Genomic DNA, 20186 nt, shown 5'->3' with positions numbered 1-20186 from the left:
CTGCTTTAAGCACTATGTGTGCAATGGTTGCAGAACAATGGGACACCTCCAACGAATGTGCAGGCGAGCTGCAAACCCTGCAAACCACCACGTTGCATTGGAAGATAGATCCACAGTGGATCAGACTGAATTGGAAACTCATACTGAGAAGGCAGAAGTGTACGGGGTGCACACGTTCACGACAAAATGCCCACCAATAAGGTTGAAAGTTGAACTGAACAGCATTTCAGTATCTACGGAGCGGGACATGGGGGCAAGTCAGTCCATAATGAGTAAAAAGGCCTTCGACAAGCCGAGGGGAAAGAAGGCACACAGGCCCAAGCTCAGCCCCATTCACACAAAACTAAGGATTTACACCAAGGAATTAATCCCTGTAATTGGCAGTGCTGGTCAAAGTCTCCTGTGATGGAGGAGTACACGAACTCCCACTGTGGATTGTGCCAGGAGATGGCCCACGTTGTTTGGCAGAAGCTGGCTGGGGAAAATCCGCTGGAACTGGGACGACATCCGAGCGCCTTTGTCTGTCGACGACACCTCATGTACCCAGGTTCTAAGCAAGTTCCCATCGTTATTCGAGCCAGGCATTGGAAGCTTCTCGGGGGCGAAAGTGCAGATCCATTTGGTTCCCGGTACGTGACCCATCCACCACAAGGCTTGGGCAGTACCGTACATGATGCGTGAAAAAGTGGAAATCGAGCTGGACAGGATGCAACTTGAAGGCATCATCGCGCCGGTGGATTTCAATGACTGTGCCAGTCCAATCATCCCGGTACTCAAGGAGGACGGTACGGTTAGAATTTGCGGGGTCTATAAAGTAACGATTAACCGTTTTTCGCTGCAGGACCATACCTGCTACCCTAGGCAGATGACCGATTTGCGACCCTGGCTGGAGGGAAGACGTTCACAAAGCTGGACCTGACCTTGGCCTACATGATGCAGAAACTGGAGGAGTCTTCAAAAGGCCTAACCTGCATCAACACGCACAAAGGTCTGTTTATCTACAACCGGTGCCCGTTCGGGATTCGGTCGGCCACAGTAATCTTCCAGCGGAACATGGAGAGCCTGCTAAAGTCGGTTCCTTCCACAGTGGTCTTCCAGGATGACATATTGGTTACAGGTCGGGACACCATGGAGCACTTGAAGAATCTGGAGGAGGTTCTTAATCGGTTGGATCGCGTGGGGCTCAGGTTGAAATGCTCGAAGTGTGTTTTCCTGGCACAGGACGTCGAATTCTTCGGAAAAAGAATCGCAGCAGACGGCATCAGACCCACCGACACCAAGCCGGAGGCTATCAAGAACGCGCCGCGACCACAGAACGTGACGGAGCTGCGGTTGTTCCTGGGACTCCTTAACTATTTCGGTAATTTCCTACCTGGGTTACGCTCCCTGCTAGAACCCCTACATGCGCTGCTGCACAAGGGAGATGACTGGGTATGCTCACAAGAGGCTGCTTTTAAGAAAGCCAGAAATTTATTGTGTTCTAACAAACTGCTTGTCCTGTATAATCCATGTAAACAATTAGTGTTAGCTTGCGATGATTCGTCATATGGGGTCGGGTGTGTGTTACAACAGGCTAATGAATCGGGGATTTTGCAACCGGTTGCGTATGCATCCAGGAGTTTGTCCAAGGCCAAAAGGGCCTACAGCATGGTTGAAAAAGAGGCTCTGCCATGCGTTTACGGGATAAAAAAAAATGCACCAGTACTTATTTGGCCTCAAGTTCGAGCTTGAAACTGACCACAAGCCGTTCACATCGCTATTCTCTGAGAGCAAAGGGATTAATGCCAATGCCTCTGCCCGCATCCAAAGATGGGCGCTCACACTGTCAGCATACAACGATGTAATCCACCACAGACTGGGCACATAGAAATATAGAAACATAGAAAATAGGTGCAGGAGTAGGCCATTCGGCCCTTCAAGCCTGCACCGCCATTCAATAAGATCATGGCTGATCATTCTCTCAGTACCCCTTTCCTGCTTTCTCTCCATACCCCTTGATCCCCTTAACTGTAAGGGCCATATCTAACTCCCTCTTGAATATATCCAATGGACTGGCATCAACAACTCTCTGCGGCAGGGAATTCCACAGATTAACAACTCTCTGAGTGAAGAAGTTTCTCCTTATCTCAGTCCTAAATGGCTTACCCCTTTATCCTAAGACTATGTCCCCTGGTTCTGGACTTCCCCAACATCGGGAACATTCTTCCCACATCTAATCTGTCCAGTCTCGTCAGAATCTTATACATTTCTATGAGATCCCCTCTCATCCTTCTAAACTCCAGTGAATAAATGCCTAGTTGATCCAGTCTCTCCTCATATGACAGTCCAGCCATCCCTGGAATTAGTCTGGTGAACCTTCGCTGCACTCCCTCAATAGCAAGAACGTCCTTCCTCAGATTAGGAGACCAAAACCGAACACAATATTCCAGGTGAGGCCTCACTAAGGCCCTGTACAACTGCAATAAGACCTCTCTGCTCCTATACTCAAATCCCCTTGCTATGAGGGCCAACATACCATTTGCCTTCTTCACCACCTGTTGTACCTGCATGCCAACCTTCAATGACTGATGAACCATGACACCCAGGTCTCGTTGCACCTCCCCTTTTCCTAACCTGCCGCCATTCAGATAATATTCTGCCTTCGTGTTTTTGCCCCGAAAATGGATAACCTCACATTTATCCACATTATACTGCATCTGCCATTCATTTGCCCACTCACCTAACCTGTCCAAGTCACCCTGCAGCCTCTTAGCATCCTCCTCACAGCTCACATCGCCACCCAGTTTAGTGTCATCTGCAAACTTGGAGATATTACACTCAATTCCTTCATCCAAATCGTTAATGTATATTGTAAAGAGCTGCGGTCCCAGCACTGAGCCCTGCGGCACTCCACTAGTCACTGCCTGCCATTCTGAAAAGGACCCATTTATCCCGACTCTCTGCTTCCTGTCTGCCAACCAGTTCTCTAGCCACGTCAGTACATTACCCCCAATACCATGCGCAGATGCTCTCAGTCGGCTACCATTGCCCACCGGGGTGGAAATGGCAAAGCCAGCCGACTTGTTCATGGTCATGGAGGCAATTGAGAATGAGAAGTCCCCCGTTATAGCCTGCCAGATCAGGACCTGGACCAGCCAGGATCCTTTACTGTCCTTGGTAAAAAACTGTGTCCTCCATGGGAGCTGGTCCAGTGTCCCATTGGAGATGCAGGAAGCGATTAAGCTGTTCCACAGACGCAAAGACGAGTTGTCCCTACAGGTGGACTGTCTTTTGTGGGGCAATCGCGTGGTCTTGCCCAAGAAAGGCAGAGACACATTTATTTGCGAACTGCACAACACCCACCCAGGTATTGTAATGATGAAAGCCATAGCCAGATCTCGCGTGTGGTGGCCAGGCATCGACTCAGATTTAGAGTCTGTCAGGCCACCGTGCAACACTAGCTCTCAGGTGAGCAATGCACCCATGCTAAGTTTGTGGTCGTGGCCATCTAAACCGTGGTCGAGGATCCATGTAGACTATACGGGCCCATTCCTGGGCAAAATGTTTTTGGTTGTCGTGGACACTTACTCAAAATGGATTGAATGTGCAATAATGTCTGTAAGCACATCCATGGCCACCATTGAAAGCCTACGAGCCATGTTTGCTACGCACGGCTTGCCTGATGTCCTAGTGAGCGACAATGGGCCATGCTTCACCAGTGCTGAATTCAAGGAATTCATGACCCGCAACGGGATCAAACATGTCACATCTGCATCGTTCAAGCCCGCGTCCAATGGCCAGGCAGAACGGGCAGTTCAGACCATCAAGCAAAGCTTGAAACGTTCATCAGAAGGCTCCCTGCAGACCCGGTTGTCCCGAGTGCTGCTCAGCTACCGCACCAGACCTCACTCACTCACCGGGATTCCCCCAGCTGAGCTGCTCATGAAAAGGGTGCTTAAAACAAGGCTCTCTCTTGTCCACCCTGATCTCCATGATCACATGGAGGGCAAGCGGCATCAACAAAGTGTGTACCATGACCGCGCAAATTTGTCACGCGCTATTGAGCTCAATGATCTATGTTTGTGCTCAATTATGGACATAGTCCCAAATGGCTCGCTGGCATGGTCACAGCCAAAGAGGGGAGTAGGATGTTTCAGGTCAAACTGACCAATGGACAAATGCACAGAAAACATTTGGACCAAATCAAATTGTAGTTCACCACCAGCTACGAACCCGAAGACTACACCACCAATTTTGACCTTCCAACATACACACATGGCAACTGACATCATAGTTGACCACGAAGCTGAACTCACCATCCCAAGCAGCCCGGCAAGGCTGGCTGCCCATCAGCCCAGTGAAGAACTGACAAACCCACACAACAGCATTTGTACCGAGACAATCGACAAGGAAGCGCAAAGCCCAGATCGTCTCACCATGTAAATAAGTGTATTTTTGACTTCACGGGGGAGCGATTTTATGTATTTAATCCTTTGTAACCTGCGTCACACCTGACCACAAGAGGGTACACCTGTTGGAGTCCCAAGGGATCCCAACATCCCTTGGGAGCACAGTATATAAGCGGGCCACCCACGAGGTACCTGCATTCTGGAATCTTAATAAAGGAGCTAAGGTCACACTTGCTCATTACACACAGTACTCAGTCTCACCATTTTTTAAATGAGTGTAACAATTTATTCGGTACTAGGGCATCAAAGATGGTGGTGAGGATGTGGTTGAGCAGATTGGTGGCTGCAGAAATGTCATTATTAAAAGAGTACCAAAGTTTGAACAGTTTTGAGTTGATAAGTGCAGTTGTAAGAGAGTTGGAGAGAGTTTTTTCCAGGGAAGGATGCAGAAGGAAGTAGGTTTGGATTGGGGAAGGGGGATGTGGGTCAAGAGCAATATAAGGAAATGGTCAATTTAAATGAATTGAATGAATAATGTAGGTAGACTCTTTCTTAGCAGTAACTTTGATAGAAAGCATTGTGGTTACTATGTGCATGCAAGCAACCAACTCTGACTTTCCCTCTGGTTTCACCACACTCTCTTTAAGAGCATGAATGAAGACTTTTCTAATTCTGTTTAATGTGAGAAGCAAATCATTGTTGGAGATTCCAATTCATACTTTGTCAATTTTTTTCCCGTTGTTTTCCTAGTCTCCAGTTCCGTTCAAAATTCTGGCCAAAGGGTTTACTCAACCCTCGAAAGGTTTGCTTGGTTATTGGGTGCCTGCATTCACATGTAGTGTGGTCGCTGGTTCTTGGGCGGCAGTAAATAGAACTTGCATTTTATTTCTAGGACCTTTCATGACTTCAGAGCATCCCAAAGCACTTTACAGGCAATTAAGTCGTTTTGAAGTGTAGTCAGCGTTGCAGGAAATAAAATCTAACTATAAGTAAATACCAATATGGTTTATCTTTATCTATTTCTTTTTTAATACCTTTTGCTAAATGTGACCTATGTCAACTGCCAGGATATTGAATCAGGGCCACCGTATAAATGTGTTTGATGCTCTTCTTCTTAATGATGCTGAACAGTGGTGGCTAGGTTTTGCACATTTGCAAAAGACCAAGCAGGACTCCCCAGCACTCTTAAACCAAAATAAAATAGCTGTACGCGAAATCTTGATGGCTTCAGCTTAAACCATTTAAGTTTAAGTACTAAATACCCTTTGCTATTCAGCAAGAATATGGTTAATATGACTAATGTGTGAAAGATTATTTTGTCAAGACAGTGTTGTTTTTATTAAATTGCTACATGTTAAATTAATTATGGTGGGTGGGGCGGTAAAACTTCTGGAGCTCCCCAATCTTTGCCAGGACTATCATTTTTGATGCATGCAAATGTGCAAAGCTGCAAATGTGAGTTTTTTCCCTCTTTCCTTCCATTTTCCAATCTGACCACATTCCCCTAATCTCAACATCATCATAGGCATTCCCTCGAAATCGAGGAAGACTTGCTTCTACTCTAAAAGTGAGTTCTCAGGTGGCTGTACAGTCCAATGTGGGAATTATAGTCTCTGCCACAGGTGGGACAGACAGTGGTTGGAGGAAAGGGTGGGTGGGGAGTCTGCTTTGCCGCACGCTCCTTCCGCTGCTTGAGTTTGTTTTCTGCATGCTCTCGACGACGAGATTCGAGGTGCTCAGCGCCCTCCCGGATGTTCTTCCTCCACTTAGGGTGATCTTTGACCAGGGACTCCCAGGTGTCAGTGGGAATATTGCACTTTATCAAGGAGGCTTTGAAACATTTCCTCTGCCCACCTGGGGCTCGCTTGCTGTGTAGGAGTTCCGAATAGAGCGCTTGTTTTGGGAGTCTCGTGTTGGGCATGCGAACAATGTGGCCCGCCCAACGAAGCTGGTCGAGTGTGGTCAGTACTTCGATGCTGGGGATGTTGGCCTGATCGAGAACACTGACGTTGGTGCGTTTGCCTTCCCAGGGGATTTGCAGGATCTTGCGGAGACATCGTTGGTGGTATTTCTCCAGCGACTTGAGGTGTCTACTGTATATGGTCCACGTCTTTGAGTCATAAGCCTAATATACGCTGAACCTGGAAGCAGGGGCATGGAGCCTGACAGAACTAAATTAATTAATGAGGCATGATAAGCAACATGTTAATTGCTTTCAAAAAAGAAAAATATCTTTCAAAAACAGTTCCTTTAAATAACAGACGACAAATTTTATATTTGAACAAATTACAAATTTTTGAGTTTTAAACAACCCAAACATAACTTGCCAAACTGTGATGCAGATTTTTCTTTTTCTGGCAGTATTTAGATTGTCACTTACTTGTAGTTTTCTATATCTTGGAAACAATGTGCGGCACATAGAAGCCACCAATTACTTATCAACGTTGCACCGCAGGTATGCCCTAAGTTACTAAAGTGGAGGCTGACTTGCCAGGGCCATTCACCAGGCTTCGCATCAATACCATTGATGATTCGACTTCTATAGAAGGGTTGGTTTCCACAATCTGTTAAGAGAAAAAAGCTCTTTGTTGTATGAAGTTACATTAACTGTTCCAAAAACTTAAACCTGATCAGACAGAAACATTTTTGTGTTCCTATCGTACAAATGTTTGTTTTCCTGCGGATGGCCTGAATGGCATACAGTTTGACTGAACTGATAAGCTACCTATTTTAAATAACTGATCATTTTCACGATAAACCAATTATAAAAGCTTATTTATAACTGCAAATGTAGGGCTGTATTCTGTATTTCCTGGAATTAAGATTTATATCAATATTATTGAAAAGTAGCTTGTAATAATTTTAAACATGCTATCATCAGAATCAGATGTCAAGCAATGTTCCCCCTAATTTATTTGGGGTGCACGGGCCCTTTAAGGGGCTGCAAGGCTCAATGACCATTTCGTGCATGCGCAAAGTTTAACATTGAAAAAGCCAGTCCACAGAGAGCTGCATGGTCGCACAGCTTAGAAGGCACGTCGGTGTTGAGGTGCAGTGAGGAATGATAATGCACAAAAAAAAAAATGACCTCTTATATTGCCTAAAGTCAAGGCAAGGTAAATTGCACACCCATTACACCAGGGGTTCTCAACCTTTTTGCTTCTGTGGCCCCCCTCTCGTGTTGTAAAAATTCTGCGGCTTCACTGAAACACGACAAGTATTATTTCTGTATAAAAATGAGTTATGTTATTAATAGCTCTATTACACCTTATGTAAAGTAGAATTGATTAAGTCCTAAATTTACATAAGCAATATACTGTGGATGCTGGAAATCTGAAATAAAAACAGAAAATGTTGAAAATACTCAGCAGGTCAGGCAGCATACGTGGAGACAGAAACAGAGTTAACTTTTTCCAGTTATGACGAAAGGTCATCAACCTGAAACCATAACTCTGTTTCTCTCTCCACAGATGCTGCCTGACCTGCTGAGTATTTCCAGCATTTTCAGCTTTTATCCTAAATTTACAAAACGTGTACAAAATATGTTGTCCAAGGTCTGCTCTACCCCATCAACCTTTTAGCTGAACAGGAAATGAACGAGGAGCTCAGTACAAGCTGTGCACACTTCGTTGGACTGGACTAAAATTCCAGGTCTACCTCCTTCATTTTCGAAACAGAATTTCCCTCTTATTTCAATACCAAACCCCAGCGACTTGAATTAACAGCACCAATAAGGCAGAGGAGGATTGCACATGAGAGAAATGGAGAAATAAACAGGGCCTTGAGTGACTTTACCCACCCGACCTCATCGTCAAAATCCTTTAGTGACAAAGACAGCCCTCCTCGTCCCTCCTCCTCCAACTCTTTCACAAATAGTCGGTGGTATCTCTAAGGACACGAGCACCCAGACTATGCCTATCCATCCGTCAGAGAAGCACATGGCTATGAATATAAAGAATTGAGTCTGAGATAATTTTCTCTATATTCTTGCCTGTTTGTTTCACTTCTATTTTGTATGCATCATCGCTGTGCCTTACTCATTCCACAGGGTAAGACAGATGCTTCAATGATTTTATAATGACATGGCCTTTATAACACATATAACACATAATGAATTATTTTGCTGCTAAAGTAGAATTGTATCTTTAAGCCCACAAAGTTGAATTGCTGTAAAGGTAGTGAGTGTGATTTTCAATGGGCACTTGTAACTATTGATGTTAGGCTTCTCAAGATTGGGTAACTCCCTCCCCATCCATTTATTCCCAGGTGTGCTTCCGCAACCATTTTGCACTGGTCCTTGATTTACGCAAAGCTCCATATCAGGAGTACAAAATCATAAAATTTACAATTCTACATGTAAATAAAGTTCCTTGGAAATACAGTGGTGTTATGAATATAATTGTGCGGTGCCATAGAGTGGAGGGTACAGTGCAATGACCCTTTCTGTCACACTCCATGGAGGAAGCATAGTGTCAAGACTGAACATTTTCCGACTGAGTGACGAAAAATCAGCCAGCGTGTCTCTACTCTGCCACTCTTGTGCCTCTCTCTGTGGCTGGGTAAGTGACTTTGGCTGGCAGCAGGCTGCCAGTTCCCTCTTTTAACTATACATGTGTATGATCTGGATGGGGAAAACTGCAACGGGACAAAAGAGGCTGCAAGTCCTCATTGGAGGGTAACATAGTTGCACCAGATAAGTTTCTGAACCCTTTTTGAATAAGAATAACTCGGGGTCAATGTCAAAGCTATTCTCCTTACGCACATTTTAGAAATATAGCGAATGCTTGTTTTTTTTACCAAACTGAAGATTGACCTACATACAAGTAGCAAACAGAATGATCATTGTGTATTCTGTAACAGGGAAACTCACATGGTGAATGAAAACCCAAATATGGCCTGCTCAGCTAAGGCATTCCTTTCAAGTACAGCTGAGTAATGAAAGACAATTGTATCTCAGTCCTTTTTGCAGCTGAGTCATACAGTAATGAAGGAAATGGATACTGATTGCAAATGATAACCCCAATAAACAAATCAATTATCTCAAGGGATTAATTGGTCCTTAACGGAAAATTATCTATGATCTTCCACCAACTTATTGAGAACTAAAATACAGCAAGCAAATTTCTCTCATTGTATGCCTGCCATATCTTTTAATGATTTATCACTTTCTTCAAATCCCACATTGTAGGGTAATTTTGAGTTTGGTCGATAGTGTAAAATGAGCAATATCTGATCAATCCCCTGTTAGACAAATCTCACGATTTTCATTTCGGTTGACTTCATCGAGTGAGTGGCTGATCCAATCTCACCTGTTTACACTATTGCCCAAAGTTAAAATTACTTCTGGTGCGTTTTACCTGATTATCAATACACTAGCTTCAATTTTCCTTACTTAACATTTTTTTTTCAGCCACAATTACACAGCAATCATTGTTATTTCCAATTAAAGAATAATACACAAAGGATGCACAGACCTGAAAATAACAGAATTAGTACATAGGGCTAAAAAGAAAGACTTGGATTTATATAGCGCTTTTCACGACCACCAGACATTTCAAAGCGCTTCACAGCCAATGAAGTACTTTTGGAGTGTAGTCACTGTTGTAATGTGGGAAACTCGGCAGCCAATTTGCGCACAGCAAGGTTCCACAAACAGCAATGTGATAATGACCAGATAATCTGTTTTGGTATGTTGATTAAAGGATAAATATTGGCCAGGACACAAGGACAACGTTTAGCATGGTTTGAAAGGTGACACCTCTGGCAATGCAGCAATCCTTCCATACATCATCATCATCATCATAGGCAGTCCCTCGAATTCGAGGAAGACTTGCTTCCACTCCAAAAATGAGCTATCACGTGACTGAACAGTCCAATACGGGAGTTACAATCTCTCACAGGTGCGACAGACAGTGGTTGAAAGAAAGGGTGGGTGGGGAGTCTGGTTTGCCGCATGCTCCTTCCGCTGCCTGCGCTTGTCGGCGACGAGACTCGAGGTGCTCAGCGCCCTCCCGAATGCTCTTCCTCCACTTGGGGTGGTCTTGGGCCAGGGATTCCCAGGTGCCGGTGGGGATGTTGCACTTTATCAAGGAGGCTTTGAGGGTGTCCTTGAAACATTTCCTCTGCCCACCTGGGGCTCACTTGCCGTGTAGGAGTCCCATGTCGGGCATGCGGATGATGTGGCCCGCCCAACGGAGCTGGTCAAGTGTGGTCAGTGCTTCGATGCTGAGGATGTTGGCCTGATCGAGAACACGGATGTTGGTGCGTTTAGCCTCCCAATGGATTTGCAGAATATTGCAGAGGCAGCGTTGGTGGTATGTCTCCAGCGCTTTGAGGTGTCTACTGTATGTGGTTCACATCTCTGAGCCATATAGGAGGGCGGGTATCACTACAGCCCTGTAGACCATAAACTTGGTGCCAGATTTGAGGTCCTGGTCTTCAAACACTCTCTGCCTCAGGCGACCGAAGGCTGCGCTGGCACACTGGAGGTGGTGTTGGACCTCGTCGTCGATGTCTGCCCTTGCTGATAGTAGGCTCCCTCCGTACAGCACTGCAGTGTCAGCCTTGATTATGTGCTCAAGTCTCTGGAGTGGGACATGAACCCACAACCTCTGACTCAGAGGTGAGAATGCAACTACTGAGCTGAGGCTGACAGAGGTTATCATATTTTTGGAAACGGAAATACTGCCCCACGCCTCCCGCCTCCCCAATATCTAGTGAAGTTTTCACATATTGCCTCCAAAGTGATATTTTCTACCAATCTGCCTGCCGAGGGAATGTGACACCCCCAACTCTACTGAGGCACTGTCCCCCCACGCTCTGTCGAGGCAGCGTTTCTCTCTCCCATTTCCCCCTCTCTCATCACAACAGCAAAATACTGCGGATGCTGGAATCCGAAACAAAAACAGAAATTATTTGTACCCACATATTAATGCTGGGGTCTTGGGGGTGGTGACTAGGTTAAGCTGCACTATATAAACACCTCTAATTGCCTGGAGTTAGAAGGAATGTCCCAACCAAATCACGCATTGCACAAAGTAGAAGGAAATTGCTCAGTCTATGTAAACTGAAACCCATTTACTACCTTCAGAAATCTCAACTCTTAGCTTCCTATTCTAATACAAAGTAACCCGCTCAGTGCTGAATTTTGTTGGTTTTAAGGTGAATCATAAAATATATAGGGGATGAAGTTGTCCTTTTTTATAGCCACATTAGCGTCACCAGGTGCACTATTGGGGCACAACGAGGTTATCGCACTGGGGAAGGGGTCAATAGCGCCTCTGGGGAAATTGCCCCGGAGGTTTGGGGAGCATTGTGTCGTTAGCTCTGCACCCCTCGATTTGTGCCCCGGACTGGAGCGCGCACGGCAATGACGGTATCACAGTGAGCGGCGACCCCTCACTTTTCCGCGCCCACCCTTTGGTGCCCTGCGGGGGAAATTGTCCCACGGGCAGTGAGGATGGCGCCGGCCGATGTCACTGCCAGCTTCCCGGACATCCGCTGCCGGGACGCCCCTTAAAGGGGAGACCGTTTGCGCCATGGGCCGCCATATTTTTCTGTTGGCCGACTCGTCTGTCGTCTGACTCTTCTGTCGGCCTGACAATGGCGGCCCTCGCCTCGACTGGTCATGCCATCCTGCAGCCCGGCACTCCGTTATGGCTGCCGAGCTGTTGGCCTGGTGGCGGCCGCCAAAGGGACTGCAGAGCGCGCAATGGCCCTCCCCTTTAATTGAAGGGGAGGGATGTTCTGCCGTGTCAGCGCTACGTGGAGTATCCGCATAGTGCTGACGTTGCTGGCAGGGCGCTGGGCTCAGCGCTGCAGGACTGCCCCTTCACAGACGTTGAGAGGCGGAAGGGCCAAATTCCGCTCCAGGGACAGACGGAACTTCCCTCCCTCCCGCGGGTTAACCCCTCATATCGGCAGGCCTACTCGCCCACATCCAGCCTTCCGGGTTTCCTGCCCGCCTCACAGGCCCCACGCCCCCAACCTGCCTCCCTGGAGAAAATTCTGGCCCAGACCGACATATGACCTAACCACTGGTCTTTAAAGAGACCACTGCAGGCTGTCAGGATGTGGAGCCTGGAAGTGCAGGAGTGCTCTGCCTGGCTCCACAATAAAACCACGGCTGCTAATGATCACTACTCACCTGCTCACCCCACATCTCGATCGGCACCTCGACTCACATCTCAATCACTGCATCGCCCTCCCACCACCCCCTCGGTTGCCCAACTCTTCCTGCTTACCCTCCTCTTCCCAGGTGTGATGTATGTAGCACACAAATCATTGACTCCACACGGTCTGGTGTTGATCTAACTGCTGTGACCTTAGTCCTTTATTGAACAGCTCCAGAGTGCTCCACAGGTGTGGTGGGCAGCCTTTTATACTGCCTCATGCAGGTACTTTCAGGTCTCCCACCACAGCGCCCTGTGTGGTGCACCATTGTACTAATCATTCATTTAATGTACCAGAGCAATACACAATATCACTGTCCCCCCCAAGTTCAAAAAGCCGTTGCTAGAATCCCCTGAATCTAAAAACACATTAGCCCATTGGTATAAGAACATAAGAACATAAGAATTAGGAACAGGAGTAGGCCATCTAGCCTCTCGCGCCTGCTCCGCCATTCAACATGACCATGGCTGATCTGGCCGTGGATTCAGCTCCACTTACCCGCCCGCTCCCCATAACCCTTAATTCCCGTATTGGTTAAAAATCTATCTATCTGTGATTTGAATACATTCAATGAGCTAGCCTCAACTGCTTCCTTGGGCAGAGAATTCCACAGATTCACAACCCTCTGGGAGAAGAAATTCCTTCTCAACTCGGTTTTAAATTGGCTCCCCCATATTTTGAGGCTGTGCCCCCTAGTTCTAGTCTCCCCGACCAGTGGAAACAACCTCTCTGCCTCTATCTTGTCTATCCCTTTCATTATTTTAAATGTTTCTATAAGATCACCCCTCATCCTTCTGAACTCCAATGAGTAAAGACCGAGTCTACTCAATCTATCATCATAAGGTAACCCCCTCATCTCCGGAATCAGCCGAGTGAATCGTCTCTGTACCCCCTCCAAAGCTAGTGAATGCCTCCTTAAGTAAGGTGACCAAAACTGCATGCAGTACTCCAGGTGCAACCTCACTGATACCCTATACAGTTGTAGCAGGATCTCCCTGCTTTTGTACTCCATCCCTCTCGCAATGAAGGCCAACATTCCATTCGCCTTCCTGATTACCTGCTGCACCTGCAAACTAACTTTTTGGGATTCATGCAGAAGGACCCCCCGGTCCCTCTGCACTGCAGCATGTTGTAATTTCTCCCCATTCAAATAATATTCCCTTTTACTGTTTTTTTTTCCAAGGTGGATGACCTCACATTTTCCGACATTGTATTCCATCTGCCAAACCTTAGCCCATTCGCTTAACCTATCTAAATCTCTTTGCAGCCTCTCTGTGTCCTCTACACAACCCGCTTTCCCACTAATCTTTGTGTCATCTGCAAATTTTGTTACACTACACTCTGTCCCCTCTTCCAGGTCATCTATGTATATTGTAAACAGTTGTGGTCCCAGCACCGATCCCTGTGGCACACCACTAACCACCGATTTCCAACCCAAAAAGGACCCATTTACCCCGACTCTCTGCTTTCTGTTCGCCAGCCAATTCTCTATCCATGCTAATACATTTCCTCCGACTCCACGTACCTTTATCTTCTACAGTAACCTTTTGTGTGGCACCTTATCGAATGCCTTTTGGAAATCTAAGTACACCACATCCATCGGTACACCTCTATCCACCATGCTCATTATATCCTCAAAGAATTCCAGTAAATTAGTTAAACATGATTTCCCCTTCATGAATCCATATTGTGTCTGCTTGATTGCACTATTCCTATCTAGATGTCCCGCTATTTTTTCCTTAATGATAGCTTCAAGCATTTTCCCCACTACAGATGTTAAACTAACCGGCCGATAGTTACCTGCCTTTTGTCTGCCCCCTTTTTTAAACAGAGGCATTACATTAGCTTCTTTCTAATCCGCTGGTACCTCCCCAGAGTCCAGAGAATTTTGGTAGATTATAACGAATGCATCTGCTATAACTTCCGCCATCTCTTTTAATACCCTGGGATGCATTTCATCAGGACCAGGGGACTTGTCTACCTTGAGTCCCATTAGCCTGTCCAGCATTACCCCCCTAGTGATAGTGATTATCTCAAGGTCCTCCCTTCCCACATTCCTGTGACCAGCAATTTTTGGCATGGTTTTTGTGTCTTCCACTGTGAAGACCGAAGCAAAATAATTGTTTAAGATCTCAGCCATTTCCACATTTCCCATTATTAAATCCCCCTTCTCATCTTCTAAGGGACCAACATTTACTTTTGTCACTCTTTTCTGTTTTATATATCGGTAAAAGCTTTTACTATCTGTTTTTATGTTTTGCGCAAGTTTACTTTCGTAATCTATCTTTCCTTTCTTTATTGCTTTCTTAGTCATTCTTTGCTGTCGTTTAAAATTTTCCCAATCTTCTAGTTTCCCACTAACCTTGGCCACTTTATACGCATTGGTTTTTAATTTGATACTCTCGTTTATTTCCTTGGTTATCCATGGCTGGTTATCCCTTCTCTTACTGCCCTTCTTTTTCACTGGAATATATTTTTGTTGAGCACTATGAAAGAGCTCCTTAAAAGTCCTCCACTGTTATTCAATTGTGCCACTGTTTAGTCTGTGTTTCCAGTCTACTTTAGCCAACTCTGCCCTCATCCCACTGTAGTCCCCTTTGTTTAAGCATAGTACACTCGTTTGAGACACTACTTCCTCACCCTCAATCTGTATTATAAATTCAACCATACTGTGATCACTCATTCCGAGAGGATCTTTTACTAGGAGATCGTTTATTATTCCTGTCTCATTGCACAGGACCAGATCTAAGATAGCTTGCTCCCTTGTAGGTTCGGTAACATACTGTTCTAAGAAACAATCCTGTATGCATTCTATGAATTCCTCCTCAAGGCTACCCCGTGCGATTTGATTTGACCAATCGATATGTAGGTTAAAATCCCCCATGATTACTGCCATTCCTTTTTCACATGCCTCCATTATTCCCTTGATTATTGTCCGCCCCAATGTGAGGTTATTATTTTGGGGCCTATAAACCAGTGACTTTTTCCCCTTACTATAAGAATTAGGAACAGGAGTAGGCCATCTAGCCCCTCGAACATGCTCCGCCATTCAACAAGATCATGGCTATCTCTAATCTCCACCCACAATGATTCAACATTTTGTTCATTGGAGCCAATATCGTCTCTCACAACTGCCCTGATATCATCCTTTATTAACAGAGCTACCCCACCTCCTTTCCGAATTGTCAGATACCCCTGTATGTTTAATTCCCAGTGTCGGCCACCCTGCAACCACGTTTCTGTAATGGCCACCAAATCATACCCATTTGTAATGATTTGTGCCGTCAACTCATTTACTTTATTTAGAATGCTGCGTGCGTTTAGGTAGAGTGTTTTAATACTAATTTTTAAACCATAATTTTTAGTTTTGACCCCTCCTGCAGCCCCTTTATATTCATACATATTGTCCCTTCCTATTACCTTGTGGTTTACAGTTACCCCAGTGCTACTCTGCTCTGTTGCCTCGTGCCTTTTGCATTCTTTCTTGGGGTCCTGTTCATCTGAGCTCTCCCCCACTCTAACTAGCTCAGAGCCCTCTCCTGGGTTCCGAATGCTCCTCGCATTGAGGCACCGAGCTTTCATGCTTGCCTTTTTATTACACTTTGAATTTTAGAATTTAGAAGTTTAGAATTGGTAATGTTGGTCACGGATCCACGTCCCTGAATTTAAACACATGGACCATTTAGCATTGAAATATTAACTCTTGTCGTAATTCGCAATTCATGTCCATTATTTTAAACACAGTGACCACCCAGCATTAAAATGTTATTTCGTGTCATAAATCCATCATCCTACATTCACATGGCACACTTAGACATGTTCTAGCCTTACAAAAGTTCAAAAGTCTTTATGTGGGGACCGCAGTGGTATGAGGCCCTTTTAAGATGCCCGGGAGCATTTCCCTTTTAAGACGCCATCTTGTGGCTCCCACGAGGCTTCCGTTGGGCGCCGCCATCCTAGGTGTTCAGGTGGCCTAGAAAGGAGAAGAAGAAATACGGAAGGAGGGAAAAGGAAACACAGAAGGTGGGGAGAGGGAATTTTGAGGAAAGGTTTCAGGCATTTGTCCACGATCCTCTTCCTCTGGCGCTGATGCTGGACTTAATCGATGCTGGCGCTCTCAAACTCGGTGAGGCATTTCGTTACAGCCTCCGCTCCCGCCGTGGCCACCTCTCCTGCTGCCTCCATGGCCGCCTCTCCTGCTGCCTCTGTGGCCGCCTCTCCTGCTGCCTCCGTGGCCGCCGTCCGACTGCTCCGCTGCATGGGTCCCCCGGCCACCGATGGACTGCAGCCCAGCAATGGGCCCGCACCTGTAGCCTTGAGTGGAGGCTGAGGCTGCAGGATTGCTTGGGGCCAGGAGTTCTGGGCTGCTGCTGCAGCTCCAGCTCGGTTGCCGCTGCTCTTTGGCGACCCGGGGAGCAGCAGTCTGTGAGGAAGTGAAGAAGTCTTCCCAGCTCCCACGGACCTTTCCAATCCATCTTCTGCCAAGGAGCGTCGGCCCATCGCCTGCAATGACCCATAAAGATAAACCGTGCATCTCGCCCCCATGAGATACCTGTACATCTGCCCTGCCGAGAACAGTATCAGTTCCTTGGTGTAGGAATACAGCTTTGCCGTGACTGGGATCAGCTTGGGTCGTGCAGCCGGGTTACCCCACAGTTTATCAAAAGTTCTCTGACTCATCAACGACGGACCCGATCCCATATCCACTGCCATACTCACTGGGACTCCGTCAATTTTTACTTCCATTATCACTGGGGGCGAATCGTCGGTGCACGTATACAGTCCCAGCACATCATCTTCTTCTGCCTGCTCCTCGCTGAACAGTAGATCATCCCCCATCTCCTCAGCCACATGGTGAATCCGATTTCTTTTACACATGCGCTGAAGGTGGCCTTTAATGTGGCAGGTATTGCACGTGTACTCCGCAAACCTGCACCGGTGAGCCCCATGGCTTCCTCCACAATGCCAGCATGGTGCTGCTTGATTGGCCCCCTTCAGCGGACTCTGAGTTCCAGGACCCCGAGATCCGTGCTCTCTGCCCTGGGCAGAGCCACGTTCTGCAGTTTTGTCCGTGGTGGCCGCTATCCTGTGGACAGTGCCTGCCGGGTTCGAGACTGTGTGGATCATTTGCTTGGTGCTGCATGTCGAGGTCATGTATGCCCGGCTGATGGTGATGGCCTTTGTCAGGGTGACTGTGGGTTCCGTGGCCAGCAGCTTGTGAAGGAGGCCCTCATGGCCAATCCCCATAACGAAAACGTCCCGCAACGCCTCATCAAGGTGTGCGCCAAAATCACACGGCGCCACGAGTCTCCTGAGGTCCGCAGCTTATTTGGTGACATCCTGGCCCTCGGGTCTGCAGTGATGGTAAAATTTGTATCTGGCCGGGAGGATGCTCTCCTTCGGTTTCAACTGGTAATGAATGAGTTCAGTCATCTCCTCATATGACTTGTCCCTGGCGCTCCTGGGTGCCAGCAAATCCCTGATGAGACAGTAAACCTCATCGCCACAACTGGAGAGCAATATCGCCTTATGCTTATCTCTCAGTGCGTTCATGTCCTCCGTCAGATCGTTTGCTGTGAAGTAGTACTCGAGCCTTTCCGTAAAGGCCTCCCAATCATTGCCCACAGTAAAATCCTTCAGCGAGCCCAGAGTAGCCATGGTTGCGTGGAGTTCGTCCGCTTCCTTGTCGCCAATGTGATGTATGTAGCACTTAAATCACTGACTCCACACGGTCTGGTGTTGATCTAACTGCTGTGACCTTAGTCCTTTATTGAACAGCTCCAGAGTGCTCCACAGGTGTGGTGGGCAGCCTTTTATACTGCCTCGTGCAAGTCCTTTCAGGTCTCCCACCACAGCGCCCTCTGTGGTGCACCATTGTACTTATCATACATTTAATGTATCAGAGCAATACACAACACCAGGGATCACTCCATGTGCCATGTGCCATGTTCCTGCCAGTAATCTGCCACAAATCAATTTCTAGGCCCAAGGTTTATCAGCATACGCTCGTGCCAATGAGTTACTACTGACCATCAGTGAACTGAATGCTAATGTGCCTATCGATTGCAATGGTGAGCAACACACAGTCACTATGCTGCCCACTTTTTCAGGGCTTACATAAGCTGCCAGTGGTCAAGGCACCCAAAAGATTGTTTAAGCACACCAAAGACTTGCTCACACAACACCCTGCTCTCGCTATTACTCTCACTGTACTGTATTTCAGCCCTGGCATAAGAATTAAATAGAGGAATTGTGAGTCATCCAACACATAATCGCTTTTTTCTGGCAGTCAGTTGTCAAACACTTCCTCCCCTTGGAAGAGCTTGATAGAGTTTGTTTGGCACAGACTGTATTAATTATAAGTACTCCCTAGAAAGTGGCCATTGACGTGCATAGGCCAGGGTGAAATATGCCATGTGCCTGAATAGCAATATGGATACATATGATTATTCCTGGAATCTTAGCTATAGCTGAGGACCCAGGGGCAGCACGTGCCAGCCCACACTGCTATATGTGTGCGCATTAGGTATGTACAGCAGAGCAGGTCTCCAGTTGTCCTGACCTAGCTCTGCCAAGCTCGTGTGGTGGCTGTTGTGCAACTGTCACCACACGTTAAAAAAATCCACGCACAGACATCTTCCACCCGAGGGATCGCCTATGATGATGAAGTGCTGCTCAATTTCAAAGTTGATGTATTGCAGTGCATAACTGAACAGTGAGTCAGACGTCTGCTTTTTGCCTCTGAATAACAGCTCACTCCTGATATTTCTGCAGCTAGGGCCTGGAAGCTTCCAGTGCATGGTAGCTGAGAGCTATTGTTAGCATTACCATGACTAGGTGGCAGTGTGAGCAGCGAGGAGGATGCTATGAGGCTGCAGAGTGACTTAGATAGGTTAGGTGAGTGGGCAAATGCATGGCAGATGAAGTATAATGTGGATAAATGTGAGGTTGTCCACTTTGGTGGTAAAAACAGAGAGACAGACTATTATCTGAATGGTGACAGATTAGGAAAAGGGGAGGTGCAACGAGACCTGGGTGTCATGGTACATCAATCATTGAAGGTTGGCATGCAGGTACAGCAGGTGGTTAAGGAAGCAAATGGCATGTTGGCCTTCATAGCGAGGGGATTTGAGTACAGGGGCAGGGAGGTATTACTACAGTTGTACAGGGCCTTGGTGAGGCCACACCTGGAGTATTGTGTACAGTTTTGGTTTCCTAACTTGAGGAAGGACATTCTTGCTATTGAGGGAGTGCAGCGAAGGTTCACCAGACTGATTCCCGGGATGGCGGGACTAACATATCAAGAAAGACTGGATCAACTGGGCTTGTATTCACTGGAGTTCAGAAGAATGAGAGGGGATCTCATAGAAACGTTTAGAATTCTGACAGGTTTAGACAGGTTAGATGCAGGAAGAATGTTCCCACTGTTGGGGAAGTCCAGAACCAGGGGTCACAGTCTAAGGATAAGGGGTAAGCCATTTAGGACCGAGATGAGGAGAAACTTCTTCACCCAGAGAATGGTGAACCTGTGGAATTCTCTACCACAGAAAGTTGTTGAGGCCAATTCACTAAATATATTCAAAAATCTAACTCCTTTTAGTCGTCCTTACTACTAGGGGGATCAAG

At 46.7% G+C, this 20186-nt stretch overlaps 1 protein-coding gene across 1 annotated transcript in view; it reads right to left on the bottom strand.

The window, feature by feature from the left end:
* Positions 1-20186, bottom strand: part of LOC139275542 (suppressor of tumorigenicity 14 protein homolog) — a 272613-nt gene that overhangs the window by 67110 nt on the left and 185317 nt on the right. The window contains exon 16 of the mRNA XM_070892710.1: positions 6769-6952. Within this exon, the coding sequence (XP_070748811.1) occupies positions 6769-6952 (184 nt within the window). The remainder of the gene's footprint in view (positions 1-6768; positions 6953-20186) is intronic.

Source organism: Pristiophorus japonicus, chromosome 11 (genome assembly GCF_044704955.1).
Source record: "Pristiophorus japonicus isolate sPriJap1 chromosome 11, sPriJap1.hap1, whole genome shotgun sequence".
Lineage (NCBI taxonomy): Eukaryota > Metazoa > Chordata > Chondrichthyes > Pristiophoridae > Pristiophorus > Pristiophorus japonicus.
This window is presented reverse-complemented; position numbering and strand designations above follow the sequence as displayed.